This window comes from Eptesicus fuscus, chromosome 4 (assembly GCF_027574615.1).
Source record: "Eptesicus fuscus isolate TK198812 chromosome 4, DD_ASM_mEF_20220401, whole genome shotgun sequence".
Lineage (NCBI taxonomy): Eukaryota > Metazoa > Chordata > Mammalia > Chiroptera > Vespertilionidae > Eptesicus > Eptesicus fuscus.
The window spans coordinates 36597704-36617998 of NC_072476.1; the positions used below are offsets into that span (position 1 = coordinate 36597704).

General features: G+C 44.4%; 1 protein-coding gene and 1 long non-coding RNA gene across 2 annotated transcripts in view; one reads left to right on the forward strand and one right to left on the reverse strand.

The window, feature by feature from the left end:
- The window catches only part of LOC114231505 (uncharacterized), an 88464-nt gene that overhangs the window by 54339 nt on the left and 13830 nt on the right, over positions 1-20295 (forward strand). The window lies entirely within an intron of this gene.
- TEX43 (testis expressed 43) lies at positions 15183-19939 on the reverse strand. Its single transcript, XM_028145166.2, has 3 exons — positions 19814-19939; positions 19136-19244; positions 15183-15421 (listed from the first exon to the last, which is right to left on the reverse strand). Exons 1-3 carry the CDS (start codon positions 19900-19902, stop codon positions 15212-15214), a joined length of 408 nt encoding a protein of 135 aa, XP_028000967.2. The 5' UTR covers positions 19903-19939; the 3' UTR covers positions 15183-15211.

The window sequence follows — 20295 nt, forward strand, 5'->3', positions numbered from 1 at the left end:
GGGTGACTCTTCCTGCCCCGTGGGTGGTTAGCACCTCATCTGCAGTAGATATTCTCTGGTGGATTCTCTACTCACATGCTTCTCCTCCAGGCCTACTTCTGCATGATTTTCCCATCTTGCTCTGTCCAGACTGCCCATAAATTCATATCTGACTTTTTTTGGGGGGAGGGGGCGGTTTGGGGGAGAGGAAAGGAGGGGCATTTTCTTCCCACACAAAGTAGATAACCAGGAGCACCATCTGAAGCTCTACCCAGGTGGAGATTCACTTCCACACCATCTTTCAGCCCAAGTGGGCTGCAGTGCAGTAGCAGTCTATTCTCAATCATATTAGCATGCCTCCTCTGTCTGTTGGTCCTAGGGAAACTTCAAGAAGCTGTAGATATGAGCTGAAGGAAAAGTGTTTATGTCAAAGTAGTGAGAGATCTGTCATTCTGAACTACTTCTTTTCTACAGCTTACTTATACTTTTGGGACCTGCTGGACCGAGTTACAGAACCGTTTTCATCTTATGATGGAATTAGAGACCTGGTGCACAGATTCATGCACCAGTGGGGTCCCTCAGCCTGGCCTGCACCCTCTCGCAATCTGGGACCCTTCAGGGGATGTTGGACTGCCGGTTTCACCCAATCCCCAAAGACCAGCCTGAGGGATCTCACCGGGATTGGGCTGAAACCGGCAGTCCAACATCCCCTGAGGGATGTAATAGTGCGCGAAGCGGCAGGCAGCCAGGGAGGACCCCGAGCCTGGGCTAGGCACTGTGCCACTCCTGCTCATCCTGGTCCCGCTGCATCTGCTGCCGCTGCCGCTCAGTAGCACTGCCACTGAGGCGAGAAAAGCTCGTGCCGCCGCAGCTGCACTTGCCAGTCGTGAGCCCAATGTCTAGTGCCCATCTGTCAGCTGAGCAGCGCTCTCACTGTGGGAGCACACTGACCACCGGGGGGCAGCTTCTGCATTGAGAATCTGCCCCCTGGTGGTCAGTGCGCATCATAGCGACCGGTCAAGCAGTTGTTTGGTCATTTGGTCGACCAGTCGCTTAGGCTTTTATATATATAGACTAGAGGCCCGGTGCATGAAAATTCATGCACTGGAGGGGGTGTCCCTCAGCCTGGCCTACCACCTCTAACAGTCCGAGAGCCCTCAGGGGCAGGAGGCGACCCGAAGATCAGGGGAAGGCGACATCCCCATCACACCTCTGCTGCTGACACTGCCAGCAGCACAAGCCTTGGCCAGCCCTGGTTACCTGAGCCTCAGGCGGCCCTGGGCGGATGGTTGGCCGCCATTCAAGGCTTGCTTGTGCTTCAGGCCGACCCTGGGCAGCTGGGCAGCCGCCATTTGAGGCTTGCCTGCGCCTCGGGCCAGCCCTGGGCGGCTGGGGGACTGAGGGGACTGGGGGACTCCAGAGGCAGGCACATGGAGCAGCCGGACCCACCTGGGGGCAGGCCCGGCCGTGCGGTGCGCCTGCCGCCCCAGCAGGGCTAAGGGGACTGGGCGCCGCCATCTTGCAGCCGTGGGTACCGCCATCTTGAGGGCGTGTCAGTTAATTAGCATATTCCCTCCTTATTGGCTGTGGGCCTCACCATCTTTGTGAGGGCATGGCAGTCAATTAGCATATTCCCTCTTTATTAGATAGGATGGTGTTTTCAATCAATTGACTTAGTAGTTCTGACCAAACCTGCTATGGTGGACAGCTCTGGTTATATAATTAGTTGATATCTCACAGTCAGATCATCTCTTCTAGGTCACATAGTGTGCCAGAAGCTGTTTTTCCACGTGTATAGTTCTTTAATGCAGGAGGCATGACCTTGCCCAAGAACCCTAGGAGTCACCCTGCAATTCTCATATTTGGGCTTCCCAAGTATTTTACTCAGCATCTTTTTTTTTTCCAATTTTTAATTCTGGAATGTAAACCTCTTTTCAATGAAAGTATAGTTGACATACAATATTATATTATTTTCAGGTGTACAACATAGTGACTTGACTTACACAGCATCTTTACCACAGAGACAGCTAGTAACCTAGAACCTTTGGGTCATATAGCCCCAGTGGTCCTGTGTTCTAAGCTTCCTCACACAGGTTACCTGTCAGAGCCACTGAGCATTTAATGCAGCCTCTTCTGCCCATGTTTTGCCCCAGTTCACTACAGGTGGAAATCTTAGCAACTGCACCAATACAACAAGTCCAGGACTAAAACTGTTTTACCCACCACCAATGACAGGGTTCTCATTGCCATCTAGTGGATGAATTTTCCAATGCCAAAATCCAGATCTAGTTGGCTTCCGAGGACCATTTTTGTCACCAGTTGTTTTAGATGATACTCCCTATGAGCGGAGTCTGAAGTGGGAAGTCCTGCGTAAGTGGTCTTAAGGAGAAACCTATTAGGTAGTGAAAAGAGTGGGAGACAGCAAGGATGAAGTTGGGAAGCCCTGAATCGTGAACTGAACCACGGAGGGTGTCCCACCCCAAAACTAGGAGGCCCTCCATGTGCCTCATCACTTAGTCTTCGTCCATGGCCCTGCCCTGGGTGGAGGACAGAACTTCGGCTATTATCCCCAGGACTGGTCAGCCAAGGGCAATCCTCCATAAGAGAACAAAGGCCTGAGCCATGGGCAGCCAACACCAACAGCATCTGGAAGATGAATACACAGCCTGAGATGATATTCAATTTAAAAAACTTAATAACAAGAATATCGACGTAAAAAACATCCAAACTGATAGATAATTTTATAAAAATTTATTTGAGCCAGTTGGTGTGGCTCAGAGGTTGAGCAGTGACCTATGAACCAGGAGGTCATAGTTCAATTCCCTGTCAGGGCACATGCCCAGTTTTCAGCTCCATCCCCAGTGTGGGGCATGCTGGAGGCAGCCAATCAATGATTCTCTCTCATCATTGATGTTTCTCTCTCTCTCTCCCTCTCCCTTCCTCTCTGAAATTAATAAAAAATATATATTTAAAATGTTTATTTGAGCCAAAGAGAGGATACATTTAGAAGATCTCAACAGACTGAGATTATGCTTCTGAGGATAACAGTTTGCAATTTCTTTATGTATTTGAGATTAAGAAAGGAACATAAGAAAGATTGCATCAAGGTGTGAAAAATCAATTCTGAGATTGGATTACAAAACAGTTAAACTTGAGAGTGGTCTCCAGGGGATTGGATTATAGGAGCTTTCTTGATGATGGTATCAGAAGGAGAGGTCTGAATGGGAGCATTTCAAAAGTGTGATAACCTAGATGCACAGAAACAATGAACAGGGCTTGCTTAAGGCAAAGATAAGCCTTTTAATTAAAAAATTATATGCCTGGAGCGTGACCACCCACCATGACCTGCCCAGTTAGGAATTTATGATCACATCACCCTGTGAGGTTACTTTCCGTAGAACCCCTTTATTCGTCCACAAGAGGGAGGCAGCTGTGTGAAACTCCCAGGAAAAGCATTCTGGGAGTTATGAGATGGGGACTCCTGGGTATTAGAAGGACAGAACAAAGACTAGTGTGAGGAATGTGACCATGCAGCAGGGCCTAGGCAATGGCCAGCTTTTACCTTATGGCCTCCTTATGGCACTTCTTATCTTCAAAGTTGATAAGGTTACTTGTTTTCTAAGTAAGTAAATAACCCTCTCTGGGGATTGCTTCCTTTTAATAAACTGGAGAAATGAGAGCTATAATGTTAATTTGATTTGCAGTGAGAAAATCTGTTAGTGACGTGATTAGAAATGCTATTTCTGCTTTCATTAAAAATATACACCCACACATCAGCTCATAGCTCATTCCGAATGTATCAGATTTTAGATAGGAACATAACAGATCTGAGATATCACTACTTCCATGAATTTTCATAAGGTAGCAAAGCAGGTCCAAGCTTGACCTTGGGTGCCTTATCTATTCCTTCTTAATTATGCCATACTAAATGAACCATCTTGGAAAGGAAAACTGATTAGTTACACTAAATGGCTTTCTTAAAAGACTTCATCACACACACACACTCAAAAAAAAGCACTGCACCTCTTGCAACTTCCTTCACTACACATTGATTTTTTTCTGCCTTTGTATTATCATCTTTCTAGTAGAAAGTTATATAACTTTTCTTGGAGGTTAAAATGGTTTTCTCTAATATGCCCTACTGACCTCATTTATAAAAGTAACTACCAGATGCAACTGAACTCTTTCCCGATATAGGTCAATCCCATCTCCGTGGGCTCAGTCCTGTCTGTGGACCTCATTCACACCAATACATGAGCCCTCTATTCTCCATTCACATAGTTATGATTCTAATCTGGGGCTTCTCACCTGGATTTAATTCCAAACTAGTGTGCCTATCTCTTAATTTCTAGTCCATCCTTTGAACTGTTGCCAGATCAATTTTTCTCAAAAGTATTCTGATCATTAACATAACTCTCCATAGTAATAATCTATTTCAATCCCTTGTATGGCGATTTAAAGTTCTTTATAAACTGGATCCCCCTTTCCTGAGATTACCTTTCTTTATTTCCCAACAGAAAACTTCTGTTCTGTCCGGGATAGTCACACCATCCTGTAAACACAGTGGGTTTTTTCCTTCCTTATTGCCTTTCTTTATGCTTCCCTCCCCAGTTCTCATCTGCTCACATCTTAAAAATACATTTTTAAATTGATTTTAGAGAGGAAGGGAGAGGGAGATAGAAACATCAATGATGAGAGAGAATTATTGATCGGCTGCCTCCTGCAAGCCCCCCACTGGGGATCGGGCCACAACCCCGGCATGTGCCCTTGACTGGAATCAAACCCGGGACCCTTCATTCCGCAGGCTGATGCTCTATCCCAGTGGTCGGCAAACTCATTAGTCAACAGAGCCAAATGTCAACAGTACAACGACTGAAATTTATTTTGAGAGCCAAATTTTTTAAACTTCTTCTAACGCCACTTATTCAAAATAGACTTGCCTAGGCCGTGGTATTTTGTGGAAGAGCCACACTCAAGGGGCCAAAGAGCCGCATGTGGCTCGCGAGCCACGGTTTGCCGACCACTGACCTAGGATAACATGCACATGCAATTGCTTGAGAAAACTATAATGCAACTATGCCCATTGTCTTCCAATACCAGGATGGCAATGGACCTTGCTGTCCTTGTAAATAATTCTCTTAACTGCCAGAAAGACCAAAGGACGAACAAGTTTACTAGAACAGAATAGTCACAGATCATAGATAGAATAGAATGGTCACAACTCGTTGCTGAGTGAGTCAAGCATGTCCTGTTGACTCCATGGAGAGAGGACTCTTGGAAACTTGTGCCAGCTGTCCCCTGAACTTCACCTTTACTGACTTAGCCCTGTGTCATCATTTTGTTGTAATAAATCATAGCCATGAGTATGACTACAGAGCAGGGCAAAATTAGGTTTACAATTGTTCGTATGGAAAATAGTATAATAATTAATAAATAATAATTATACAAAAATAAGCCTACTTTTGCCCCACCCTGTGTATACTGAGTCTTGTGAGTCCTGCCAGTGAGTTATTGAACCTGGAAACCTTCCAACACGCAAGCCAAATGCCCTTCTGTTGGTGACTAGATAGCCAAATTGTGGTACAGCCATACAATAAATATTATTCAGCAATAAAAAGGAATGAACTAATGAGACATGCAACAAACTGGATGCATTGCAATGGCATTACACTTAGTGAGAAAAGCCAGTCTCAAAGCGTATCACTTTGTGATTCTGTTTAATATAACATTTGTGAAATGACAAAATTACAGTGATGGGAAACAGATCAGTGGTAGTAGATCCACAAGAAAGGTGTGATTATCAAGGGGTATCACAACTGGGTTTCTTCATGGTAATGGAATATTCTGCATGCTGATGGTGATGATGGTTGTTGAATCTACACCGGTGATAAAATGTCATAGAACTATACACCAAAGACCAAAATAAGAGTCCATGTAAAAAGTGATGAAATCCAAATAAATTTGATACCTCTGTTCCTGAATTAATAGTGCTTTGCCAAAAACATTTTCCTGGGACAATTTGCTACGATTGTTTAAGATGTTATCATTGGGAAAGGTGGGTAAAGAGTATAAGGGAACACTCTGTACTATTTTTACAACTTCTTGTGAATCTTAAATTGTGTCAAAATATAAAAGCATTGAAAGAAAATGAGAGAGAGAGAGAGAGAGAGAGAGAGAGATTGATTTTTAAAATCCCAATGATTCCCTGGATCCGGGTGAGGCCTTGTGCACCTAGGCCCGGGTGAGCCCAAGTGGCCCTGGGTCTGGGAGAGGCCAAGCGTCCCTGGGTCCGGGTGAGACCATGTGTCCCTGGATCCGGGTGAGGCCTCGTGCACCTAGGCCCGGGTGAGGCCACGTGCCCCTGGGTCTGGGAGAGGCCAAGCGTCCCTGGGTCCGGGTGAGACCATGCGTCCCTGGATCCTGGTGAGGCCTCGTGCACCGAGGCCCGGGTGAGGCCACGTGCCCCTGGGTCTGGGAGAGGCCAAGCGTCCCTGGGTCCGGGTGAGACCATGCGTCCCTGGATCCGGATGAGGCCTCGTGCACCTAGGCCCGGGTGAGCCCAAGTGGCCCTGGGTCTGGGAGAGGCCAAGCGTCCCTGGGTCCGGGTGAGACCATGTGTCCCTGGATCCGGGTGAGGCCTCGTACACCTAGGCCCGGGTGAGGCCACGTGCCCCTGGGTCTGGGAGAGGCCAAGCGTCCCTGGGTCCGGGTGAGACCATGCGTCCCTGGATCCGGATGAGGCCTCGTGCACCTAGGCCCGGGTGAGCCCAAGTGGCCCTGGGTCTGGGAGAGGCCAAACGTCCCTGGGTCCGGGTGCGACCATGTGTCCCTGGATCCGGATGAGGCCTCGTGCACCTAGGCCCGGGTGAGGCCACGTGACCCTGGGTCTGGAAGAGGCTAAGCGTCCCTGGGTCCGGGTGAGACCATGTGTCCCTGGATCCGGGTGAGGCCTCGTGCACCTAGGCCCGGGTGAGCCCAAATGGCCCTGGGTCTGGGAGAGGCCAAACGTTCCTGGGTCTGGGTGAGACCATGTGTCCCTGGATCCAGGTGAGGCCTCGTGCACCTAGGCCCGGGTGAGCCCAAGTGGCCCTGGGTCTGGGAGAGGCCAAGCGTCCCTGGGTCCGGGAGAGACCATGGGTCCCTGGATCCAGGTGAGGCCTTGTGCAACTAAGCCCGGGTGAGGCCACGTGCCCCTGGGTCTGGGAGAGGCCAAGCGTCCCTGGGTACGGGTGAAGCCAGATCCTTGGTCCGGGTGAGGCCATGCGCCCCTGGATCCATCCGGGTGAGGCTGGGTCCCAGGCCCGGGTGAGACCACGCGCCCCTTGGGTATGGGTGAGGCCACGTGCCCCTTAATCCGGGTGACGCCGTGCCCCTGGGTTCGGCCGAGACCAAGCCAGAGGGAGTCGGACCTCCATTACCACCATTTGTCCACCATCCAGAGCTGAGGGGTCAGGGCTGACAGGTACACATAAGGAACTACTGGACATTGAAATTGGGTCTCAAAAGAACTGTTGGTCCAGGGGGAAGCTCGCTACAGATTGATTCATTTGCCTGTCAGCATAACTATTATTGCTCGTCTCACATTTAGTTCTTGTTAGTATATATCTAGTGACATATGATCTCGCTCATCCAGGGGAAATGATGAACAACATAGACTGAGGAACAAGAACAGAACCAGAAGCAAGGAGGCATCAATCGGACTATCGGGCCTCAGAGGGAGGATAGGGGAGTGTAGGGGGAGGGTGGGGGGAGGGGGAGAGTTCAACCAAGGGACCTGTGTGCATGCATATGAGCCTATCCAACGGTTGAGTTCAACAGGGGATTGGGGCATGCGTGGGGAGAGGGGTGGGATGGGAATGGGGGGATGAGGACAAATATGTGACACCTTAATCAATAAAGAAATATAAAGTAAATAAAAAAAATAAAATAAAATAAAATCCCAATGATTCCACATGGAGTTATATTGGACAGAGGATAATACGTTTTTCTCATTCTAATTATCTGTAGGAAAGAAACCGTGATTTCAATCCCCTGTTAATTCTTTATGCTGTTGATGGGAGAAACTAGTTGTAGATGGCTTTTTTGTATTGTTTTGTTAAGAAAAGTATCTCAAAGAATTTTCTTGATCGTGCAAAGATCTGGAGAGCCTAAATTACTTTATTGTGGGCAAGAGTCATCTATGAAGTTATTTTTGCCTTTAAAAAATAATGTCTCCCTTATTTTGGATTTAAACTGCTTCATCTCTAGAAAAAAAAAGAAAAATTTAATAAATAAAATGCTTCATCTCTGAGAATTATTACTATCTGCCCTTTGGATACCGTGTGTGTGTATGTGTGTGTGTAAGAGAGAGAGAGAGAGAGAGAGAGAGAGCTAGAGAGAGATTGAGTAAGAGAGATTTGCCCAAGATGTGCCCACAGATGACAAGAAGTCCATAGAGAGAATAAAGAGGCATACTTTTTCCTCACGCTGCCAGAGAGCAGAGAGGGCTCTCTTTTGTTTGTCTTTTGTCCATTTTTAAATTGAATTGCTAGTGAAGGATAACAAAATATGCCCCCACAAAATATGCCACTTTGGCATAAGGATTATTTTGAGCTGAAGGCAATTGAGAAGAAGTAGATAGAAGAAAACCTCTCTGCCTTCCCACTACTTGCCTAAAAGCACGATATAAATATGTAAAGGTGTCCCCATCTCCCCTCTCTACCAGGGAGGACAGGAATTAATCACCAGAGACAACACAGACCCTTTTCAGCCCAGGGAAATCTGTAAAACAAACCTTGCTTAACCTAGCCCGTATCTACCATTACTTTTGCCATATATTTGCCTTCCTACAATTTGCAATGTCTAGAAGCTAAAAGTTCTTTAATTTTCTTGTCAATTCTCTACACAATTATTGTTCTTTTATTAAGATACTATATACTAGTAAGCCCAACCCTTGCCCGTGTGGCTCAGTTGGTTGGGTGTCGTCCCATGCACTGGGAAGTTTCCAATTCTATTCCCAGTCAGGGCACATGCGGGGGTTGTGGACTCGATCCCCTGTGAGGGGCACGCATGAGGCAGCCAATTAATGTTTCGTTCTCACATCTATGTTTCTCTCTCTCTTTCCCTCTCCATTCCTCTCTCTCTAAAAAAAAAAATAAAAAATTTAAAGATACTATAGCCCTTGCCAGTTTGGCTCAGTGGATAGAGTGTCTGCCCTCTGGTGGGGACATGTAGGAGGCAACTAATGGATGTGTATCTCTCATATCAATGTTTCTCTATCTCTGTCTCTCCCCCTCCCTTCCATTCTCTCTAAAAACTAATGGAAAAAATATCCTTGGATGAGGATTAACAGCAACAAACAAAGAGTTAAAATTTTCTCCAGTGTAAAAAAAACGGCCCTCTCTTCCCTCTGGCTAAGTCCACAGTTCACTGTTAATCCAGATAAATCATTTACAATGAAGTTATATCTTTATAATGAAAATGTTGATATAATATTAACTTCTGGCAATACTAGAGGCAAAGTTATATCATGGGCAACCACACATTCTTCTAAGGTTACTTTCCTGGAAGGTAGACTATTCCTCAGCAATAGTTCATTCAGAAAATAATGGTGCATAAACATGGACAGTTTTATAAAAATAAATTTATTATTTTTGAAATTATGTCCTTAGACCACCCAATAGCATAAAGCTGCCAGCCCCCCCTAATAAATAAGTGGAATTAGAAATATAGAATATTCCTTTCCTACAGGTTGTTATGGGAATTAAGGAAGATTATGAATCCTTTACATTTTTGTCCCATGATTAACATAAAATTTAATAATTTGAAATGTAGTAGTTAATAAAATTAAGATGTTTAAAAAATATTGCATTGATTTCAAAGAGCAGACAAAGAAAACATTTTACAAAAAAAAAAAAGTGTTGTTGTTTTTTTCTCCTTGAGCAATGCAACAGAGACCTCTTCTGGTCAAGAAGCAGAAGTCTTAGGCAGAAAACCAACTTGGAAAAAGTTAGGGCGGAGTGAACTGGTGAAGGAGAAACTAGGATATGAAATAAGTCTCCCAGAATGGTTGGCATCTGCATTGGCTCTGAACTCTGACAAGCAGAGCAGAGAGAGGAGTGCGTTCCACATGCGGGGAGCAGCATGTACAAGGGCAAAGGTGTCCCTTCTTTTCTAATGATAAAACATGTAGATAATTTATTAAGGTGCAAGGATGTAAATGGAATCATTCATAACTACTGTCCAGAAATAAAATTGTATGTATTTTGATGCACTGGCTTCTAGCATTGTTTACATTCCTTTTCACCTATAAAACTGAGTAAATCCTGACCTTTTCATTTTAAATGAAAAAAAAGCTGCTTTCTGATAGCAGGCTTCTAAGGGTAAATCATATATAAGCCAGAGAAATTTAAATTAATACCTTACCCTGGTCCCCAAATTGCCAGGGCCTGATTACTGCGCGTTCCAGCATGGTTCACTTTCTCTGCCGACTCCTCTGTATGGGATTCACCCATGTATCTGCTCTTGCTGGCCCCTCAGCCTACCAGGAAGCTAATTAGCAATGGTCAAGTAGGATCATACTAGAGGCCTGGTGCATGAAAATTTATGCACAGGAGCGGGGGGTCCCTCAGCCCGGCCTGCCCCCTTTCACAGTCTGGGAGCCCTCAGGGGCAGGAAGTGACCTGGTGATCAGGGGAAGGCGATGCCCCCATCACACCTCTGCTGCTGCCACTGCTGGCAGCGCAAGCCTCGGCCAGCCCTGGTTACCTGAGCCTCAGGCCGACCCTGGGCGGCTGGGCAGCCACCATCCGAGGCTTGCCTGCACCTTGGGCTGGCCCTGGGCAGCTGGGCAGCTGCCATCCAAGGCTTGCCTGTGCCTCGGGCCGGCCCTGGGTGGCTAGGGGGCTGAGGGGACTGGGTGCCACCGTCTTGTGGCTGTGGGTGCCACCATCTTTGAGGGCATGGCAGTCAATTAGCATATTCCCTCCTTATTGTCTGTGGGTGCCGCCATCTTTGAGGGTGTGGCAGTCAATTAGCATATTCCCTCCTTATTGGCTGTGGGTGCTGCCATCTTTGCGACAGCGTGAGGGTTAATTAGCATATTTCCTCTTTATTAGATAGGATATGCATATATAGAAAACATATCCATTGGCATTTTTTACCTTGGAAATCCCAACGATTTCACAGTCACTGGGACTGATCCACCTGGGTTAAAATGCAGCACAACATTCTGCTCTCTTGTGAGGAAATTTAGTCTCAAATAACCCCTGGTGGATGGAGGGGGTGGGCTTTGAACGGAAGAAGCCAAAAAGAGGTTACATGTAGGGGACTGAAATTAGATGAGCAACTATCTGAGAGAAGTTGGGAGGGGGGTCACAGAAAGTTAGGGAAAATTAAGTAGACAGAATAATTGCTATGACAGGGTGTCCCAGCTCACAAAAGGGTGAATGGGTTAACACAACTGGATGTGAACAATATATCTACATGTTTTCATGAAGAAAACATTGTTCAGTTCAGTTCTTCTGGGAAGATAATTTATAAAGGTGCAAGGATGTAAGTAGGAATCATTCATAACTCCACTGTCCAGAAATAAAATTGTATGTATTTTGATGCACTGGCTTCCAACATTGTTTTCTGGCTATATACATTCTTTTTCACCCATAAAACTGGGTAAATCCTGCTGCTGCCCACTGCTCCCAGGTTGCAAGCCTCATGGGGTCCCTTAGAGTTTAGGAGATGCATGCCTGTAGCAGAGGAAGAGGATGGGGGATCTGAGTACATACTTTTTTGAGGGGCCTTAAAGGTTGGGTATTTAGGGGAGGATCAATAGAATATTCATCAGCTTTATGCTGATGTACCAAAATGAGGTTTATTCTCTTCATCTCTCCTTGGGTGTGGTTGACAAATGGCTTTAATTGGATTTCTGCTATCTGTCTCTTAAGTAGGGTGATTTAAGCTATTTACCCTCTGGTTGGGGAGGAGAAGTATAAGCCATTTACTCTTAAGTGTCCCTGATTTAGGGAAAATGAGATTTAGTAGATGGCTGAAAACTGCTTAGCATCTAGATTTTCTAGATGGCTGAAAATGGCAGTTTAGCTGTCTGTCTCAGTTTCCCTATTCTGCTTGTCCTGGCTTATTGGCCTGTCTCAGTAATTATGAAAGGGCAACCATATAAAGTCTCTGAAAATGATCTGGAGTACATATAGCAAATGAAGAAATATTTGTTTGAAAGGATTTACTAGCCCAGCCAGCATGGCTCAGTAGTTGAGTGTCAACCTATGAACAGGAGATCATGGTTCAATTCCTGGTCAGGGAACATGCCCGGGTTGTGGGCACACTCCCTAGTGTGGGGTGTGCAGGAGGCAGCCAACCAATGATTCTCTCTCATCATTGATGTTTCTATCTCTCTCTCCCTCTCCCTTCTCTCTGAAATCAATAAAAATATATATTTTTTAAAAAATCAAAACGGAGAGAAACATCCTTCTTTTCCATTGTGGGTACAGGATGGTTAACATGTCCAGCACATAGAGATGGTGTGCAGGCAGCAAGATGACAATGCGGCGGTGTGTCCTGGTGCTGGAGGTGGTACCTGAGGGGGGTCTGGAAAGGATTACTCTGATATTTCAAAGGTATGTTATCTCAGGTGCAAAAAGGCACTGGACAGGGTGAGTGAGGGTAAAGCCTGACCTTTGTCCAGGAAGTGACAGGCCTAGGATATGACTACTCGCTATGGCCTGCTTTTAGCTGGAATTTTTATGTTCAACCCATCCTGTGAGGTTACTGTTGGTCTCTGAGTTTGTAAGGCCAGAACTTGTTGGGTTTAGTATATGTCCCCTTTTCCTTCACACTTTCACTAATAGAACACTAGTATTGAAATAAATTTTTAGCCCAAGATGGAGACACCCCTGCCTGGGGCGTCCCATCAGCAGACCAAAACTTCTATGACTTTCATGTCCCTGTAAATACTTCAGGTGACCAGAAACGCAGTCTCTATCCAGTTAAGCCCCAAAAGTCTAGCCAACTCAGGGCTCAATAAGTACTTTCTTGTTTCATATTCTTTATCCTATAAAAGTTTCTTGCCTTCCATCCCATGTTGCAATTCTCCAAATAGAAACTGTGTACTTAATGAAGTGTTAAACCAAGTTTAGTTTTCTTTAATCATTTTTAACATTCTGTATATATAGTTTTTACTTTGTTTACATTTTATTTATTGAGCTTTAAGTTGATGTTCAGTGGACATCCATATCTTTTTTATAATAGTTTCCTAGTGTTGTTGTTAGATTTGAACATTCGAGTGGATGAAATATAGCTTAGACCCCCTAAGGCATTTTTTGTGGGGGGGGGGGTTAAATTGTGGCAAAATATACATGCAATAAAATTATTTTAACCCTGTGTGACTGTCCAACCATCTATCTCTAGAACATGTCAAACTGCAACTATGTACCCATGAAACAATAACTACCCATTTCCCCCTCTCCTGCAGACCATGGTAACTACTAGTCTACATTCTTTCTCTAGGAATTTGACTACTCTAGGTCTCTCAAATAAGCTAAGTCACACAACATTTGTCCTTTTGTGTCTGGCTCATTCACTTAGCATAAAGTTCCTCCATGTTGTAACATGTATCAGACATTTTATGTCTGAATATTCCATTGCATGCATATACTGCATTTATTTATTTATTGACCAGGTGATGGACATTTGAATTGTTTCCACCTTTTGGCTATTTGTGCATGGGCTGGCATGAACCAATATTGGTGTGCAAATATGTTAACGTACTTACTTTCAATTACTTTAGCATATACTTAGAAGTGGAATTGCTGGGTCATAAGGTAATGTTTAACTACCTTACATTTAATTGTTTGAGAAACAAGTACTGTCTTCCACAGAGATACACTGTTTTGTATATGGTCATTTTTATGTTGTTATAGTATGTGAATCAATTTGCTATAAGAAATTGAGATTCGGTTACACTTAATCGATACAGAAGGTACCTCTCCACCAAAATTGTATAATGTATCATAGAGTTGTCTGCCAAACCCTTCTAATTACCATGTTGATTAGTTACCAGTGTCCAGAGCCTTGGGGGGAGGGGTATGGCAGAAAGAAGCATTTTGGGGCAGTCAGAAAAGTAGCTAACATAATCCCACATCCTGCGGCTCTATTTCAGCCTGGTTCACTTGACTTTGAGTATTGGAGGGGATGAATAATAAAGATGGAGTGAGGAGGAGAGATAGGTAGAGGAGCATGCGGATGTTAGTTGGTAGGATTGGGTCAGTCTGCTTTTCCTGTTACCGGACAGGGGGCCTGACCCTGACCAGGTCTGCCTAGGGCCAGCTGGTAGTGTGTGGGTTCTTGACTTTGTGCAAGAAAAATTTCACAATATGAGTCCAGGTGATCGTGAGGGCACGCTTACTAATGCCGGGGACACTGAAACAATGAAGCAACAACAGAGAGCCCAGTGGGCTGCCTTAGCTCACTGAGAAGTCAGAAAAAGGGGGCTTTGGAGACAGGTTTAGGGGGTTAGCCTGGGACAAGCTGCTGCTGCCTATTGCTCCCCTGGTTGCAAGTCTTGTGGGGTCTCTTGGCGTTTAGGAGATACACACCTATAGGGAAAGAAGAGGGCGAAGGGAAAAGGGGAGGAGAAAGGGAAGAGGATGGTGCAGGCGTGCTCCCTAGAGGGAGCGAACCCCCTGGGTACTTTGTCTTGAGGCTTCTCTCTCGCTCTCTCTCTCTCTCTCTCTCTCTCTCTCTCTCAGGGATTTTAGGGGAGTTCTCAGGGGAGGGTTTCAGCAGAATATTCATCAGTTTTCCAGATGTGCTCTCTCAGGGTTGTGGTCTCCACTGATTGGTCAGCTCCAGGGCAAGAGGCTGGTCCTGGCATGGGTGGCCCACCCAGTTTTGTTGCTTTTCTGGGCCTGGAGCTGAAATACAACTGAGGCCTACGTGTTATCTCCAGGGAGGTGACCTGGTATAACTACTGTAAATTTTTCTGCCAGTTTGTCCAGCCGTCTGTCCCAGTTTCCCTATTCCAATTGTCCTGGCTTACTGGCCTGTCGCATTTCTTAGCTATTTGGTATGAATTTCAACGAGACAGTTTTCCTTGCTCCCCCACTTGATCTCAGATGTTCTGAGCCTCTTTCCATCCTGAAGCTTTTATAATGTATAACGTATGCAGTTGACTTATAAGCCTTTAAACTGAACCTGTAGGTGAGCTATAAATGTACGATGGACTTAAACATTTATTCCTTCATCACACCAGCCGCCGCCTGAAGCCATGGGAAATCACAGTGCTCTGGTATCTGGAGAGAGGTGAATGCAGAGGCATATCTGTGATTTTTATCTCGGGAGGGCCTTTCTTCCAGACGGCTTCGCGGTCCTCCCCGTGGCAGAGCCTTTCGCTGTGATTCAGAAACAGAGAGTCTTCCAGAGGGCCAGCATAGATCCCACACATTTCTGCATGCTAAGAGAAAAAGACAACACTGCTGTATATGACCCCGAACGTCACTTTATGGGATTAAGACGGAAGCTGCCCAATAGTTTTTCTCACTCTCCCTGTGGAGAAGGAAGGTCTACTAGTGGACAGAGCAGCATCCCTTTCTCAAAAGCAGTGCCCTCTCGCCAGTGTCCCGAGCACCAGGAAGACGTGCGCACTGCACACTAAAGAGAGAAACCTGGAGTCCGCTGGTCGAACTTTAACTTCACTATTCACATGGCCTGTACAAGTCATTTACCCCCTATGGGATTCAGTTTTCTCAAATAGAAAATAGAAATTATGAAAGGATTCTTTGAGTTTTGAGTGAAATGTTACATGTGAGTGAAAAAAAACTTTTGCCAGCTACTAAGTATATTAGACAGAAAGCATGTTGCTGCACTGTGGCTGGATAAATAACAGCTACGTGAGGTTATTGTCAGGTATACATCCATTTCTGATTCTTCGATACTGCTGAGCAGCATTCTGGCCTGGTCGTGAGATGCAGCCCCATCTCTGCTATGCTGTGTTTTCATTTCTGTGTGGTTAGTTATGTCACCTCCCACAGGAAAGTAGTGAAAGTAAAGAGAGGGAGGGAGCCGAAACCGGTTTGGCTCAGTGGATGGAGCGTCGGCCTGCGGACTCAAGGGTCCCGGGTTCGATTCTGGTGAAGGGCGTGTACCTTGGTTGCGGGCACATCCCCAGTAGGGGGGTGTGCAAGAGGCAGCTGATCGATGTTTCTCTCTCATCGATGTTTCTAACTCTCTATCCCTCTCTCTTCCTCTCTGTAAAAAATCAATAAAATATATTTAAAAAAAAAAAAGAGAGAGGGAGGGAAAGCACAGCTAGCATTCACTCCACGCACATTCGCTTCATTTCATTCTCATTTGATTTTCGCTTTTACTCTGTAAGGTGGGATGTTCTGTAGACCAGGCACTAATTGTATTTTAAAATTGTTAGAAACATTGTCAACTAAACTGTAAAAGTGAAATAGCTATAAGAAATTATGTTGAGCCGAAACCGGTTTGGCTCAGTGGATAGAGCGTCGCCCTGCGGACTGAGGGGTCCCAGGTTCGATTCCGGTCCAGGGCATGTGCCTTGGTTGCGGGCGCGTCCCCAGTGGGGGGTGTGCAGGAGGCAGCTGGTTGATGCTTCTCTCTCATCGATGTTTCTAGCTCTCTATCCCTCTCCCTTCCTCTCTGTAAAAAATCAATAAAATATATATATTTTTTAAAAAGAAATTATGTTGTTATAATAAGTTCAAGAATAAAAAGTGCTTTGATGCACTCAAAACAGTTCTTTATTATTTACTTCATCTCAAAGATTACACCCTGTACTTCTATTCTAGTAAATGAAAAATAAGTACTAATATTGTCACCATGCTAAAGCTATTAAGAACATCGAAAATGTGACTTGATAAGCGCCTAAATTACATGAATATTAAGATTGTAGAAAATCTTAATAACCATATAAATTTGATATATAAGTCTGTTATTTGAATCTTCTTGTTGTTGTTAATCCTCACCCGAGGATATTTTTTTCCATTGATTTTGAGAGAGAGAGAGAAAAACATCGATGTGAGAGAGACACATCCATTGGTTGCCTCTCACATGCATCGGGGGCTAAGGATCAAATCTGCAACCCAGGTCTGTACCCTTGACTGGCAATCGAACCCTCAGCCCTTTGGTGCCTGGGCCGATGCTCTAACCACTAAGAACGCTGTCTAGGGCTGTTACTTGAGTCTTTATTTCCTTAGTTTTTATCTTTGTTATCAAAATATCACATAAAATACTTATGTAATAATCACTTCAGGGCAAATGGTAGCTTTATTTATTACATTGCATTTGTGTATTTTATAAGAAAATAATTTAGCCATATTTTTAGGATATATTTTTATATCATAATAGTCATTTTTTTCAAGTACTTTTTTAATTCATCTTTTTTTTAAAATATATTTTTATTGATTTTAGAGAGGAAGGGAGAGGGGAGAGATAGAAACAAAAATGATGAGAGAGAATAATTGATCAGCTGCCCCCTGCACATCCCCTACTGGGGATCAAGCCCACAACCTGGGCATGTGCCCTAGATCAGAATTGAACCTGGGACCCTTCAGTCCTCAGGCTGACGCTCTATCCACTGAGCCAAACCAATTAGGTCTCAAATACATTTTTATTGATTTTAGAGAGAGAGAAAGGGAGTGGGATAGAGAGATAGAAACATCGATGAGAGGAATATCAATCGGCTGCCTCCTGCACACCCCACACCAGGGATCGAGCCTAAAACCCAGGCATGTGCCCTGAACTGGGAATCAAACTGGTGACCTCTTGGTTCATGGGTTGACACTCAACCATTGAGCCACACCATTCGGGCTGTAATAGTCCTTTTTCTTTGTAATGTCATCTCTATCTGGGCAAAGTATATTCTTATTCAACATTAATTGCTTATCTATTAGAAATTTGCAAATTAGTGATATACATTTCTTTCTAGGAATCCTAACTTGAAATCTCCTCTTGTAGTCTGATTATTACAATATATTCTATTCTTCTTTAAAGAAACAACTTACCTTTTCACAAAGTGAATAGTCAGTCTGAATTTGGAAAATGTTTCGAAACTACTGGCTGAATAGGAGCATGGAATGGGCAACGAGTCTTATCTGTAAATCTAGCCAAACTGTTCCCATAGCTCTCAACCTAAATATGCAGCACAACTTTAAAAATACATGCTCTGTACTGTAGCTTTAATATTAATGGGCCCTATTTCTGATGAGCTTCTTAACAACTGCAAGCGGTATTATGTGGGGAAAAGGTAGATGGAGAGTTCTGAAATCTTTGGTGTATTTACTTTTAGGATTGTAAATGGTTATTGGAGAATATATTGATATGAACTTTTGCTTGCAAGTTTATGGTGAGTGCATCAAATGTTTTTGTCAGAGAATAAAATGGTGTTTGCCAGAGCCTGGGAGGAGCTTAGAAATGAGGAGATATAGGTCAATGGATACAAACTTTCAGTAGTAAGAAGAATAAGTTTTGAGGATCTAATGGTCAGAGTGGTGACCACGGTGAATAACATAGCATTGTGTACTTGCTGAGAGTAGATCTTTAGCATTCTCACAAAAACAAGAGTTAACTATGTGAGGTGATGGATGTGTTAATTACATTATCTTGATAATCATTTCACAGTGTATATCAAATCCTCACATTGTACACTTTAAATATATACAATTATATTTGCCCATTATTTCTCAATAAAGCTGGAAAAATACAAAATAAATTTTAAAATAGCTATTATATAATTATTATGTCTATTCATTATATTAAACTAGAGGCCCAGTGCACAAAATTTGTGCATGGGTAGGGTCTCTAGCAGCTGCCAGCTGCTGGCCTCCCTTCCCCCAGCTGCCTGCTGCTACCACCGGCCAGGGCCTCCCTTCGCACTGGCCTTGGCCTGGCGCCACCCGCTCACCTGCCCCACCATCCCGCCGTGGTCCCACTCTCTTCGGGGCCCATTGGGGTGGCAGCACCTCCACTGCCGCCCACTGCCAGCACATTACCAACGCCAACCATGTTCTGTGCCGCCCCCTGGTGGTCAGCGCACATCTAACTCCCAGTCAGTGGAACTCCCACCCATGGGGACAATTTGCATATCAGCCTTTTATTATATAGGATAGCATAGGGTTTTTTATTATGAATATTTATAGAAAAATACCTTCAGATTTGCATTCCTGAATTTCATGCTTTCTTTCCAAGGCATAACATAACGTCTTGGGATGAGCCCTTGCTTTAATGAAAACCGTGGCAAATGAATCTCACTACACCTGAAGATTAGGAAGGGGAGGAGAAAAGGTATCTGGTGAGTTAGATACAATCATTTTGGCATCACTCTGGGGCATGGAGGCAGTTGTGCCTGGTCCATGATGCTTGGATGAAGGCAGCTGCAGGACAGAGAGCTGTACCATTGTTTGAGGCTCCCCTGAGAGATAACCAACCCATTAAATCCCTAAGTATCACCAAGATCAAGAGTCAGGGCCAGTGTCTGTCCCTCCCACTGCCTGCCATCCTTCACAATGTGCTCACCATGTTCATTTTAACCTCATTTTCATGGAGAAGACAGAGCATCATGATTCACCTCAGGCCTACCCATTGCCTGAAGGAATCTCTAGCCAGTCACAAAAAGCTGTCACTAATTCAGCTTCTGAATTTAGAACATGCTCTACACTCAGGTCAGACTTTCTTTCCCTGCACACTCAATGCTTTCCTCTGGAACATAAAGCTTTCCATGGAGATGCCAGGGGGTGTACAAAACTATTGTGTCATTTGTGTAGTTCCCAGATTGAAAAAAACAAACAAACAAAAAACCTAAACTCCCAAACCCTTAAGTACTTACTTTTTAGAAGCAAGCTTATCTGAATTCTCATCAGAACAGTTGTTGGCCAGTTTAGGTAAGACAGGACAAGTGTCTTTTCCTGAAGCCATCACTGCTGGTAGTGATGGGAGTTCTCATAGCACCTCACCAAACCATTACTCTAATTATGATGACATCGCAGCCTCAGATGTAACAATGTTCTGCTAACTTCATAGCAACCCATTATCCGTGGATTAAAAGTGCAGATCTGGGAGCCATTTTCAGTGGGTTGTGTTTTGGTGGGTTTCTTTTACCCCTTCTTTTTTTTTCTTGGAGAACAAAATTTTATTCTAAAAATAGATTTCAGTAACAATGAAATGGCAAAAACTGGTCATTACAATAAAAAGGAAAAAAAGTAAGGTGAATTTGCTTTAAATTTGTTTTTCTGAAAAATACACAATTATCACTGTAATATACGGCCAACTCTCATTTATCTATATTTGAATTATTCATTTTATGGATTA

What these genes read in the sequence shown, in the direction of transcription:
- TEX43 (XM_028145166.2), bottom strand. Translation starts at nt 19,902, where the DNA reads ATGGCTTCAGGAAAAGACACTTGTCCTGTCTTACCTAAACTGGCCAAC. An exon ending in GATAAGCTTGCTTCTAAAAA is followed by an intron (nt 19,245 to 19,813) that starts GTAAGTACTTAA and finishes CCTAATCTTCAG; the next exon opens with GTGTAGTGAGATTCATTTGC. An exon ending in TCAGGAATGCAAATCTGAAG is followed by an intron (nt 15,422 to 19,135) that starts GTATTTTTCTAT and finishes TTTTTCTCTTAG; the next exon opens with CATGCAGAAATGTGTGGGAT.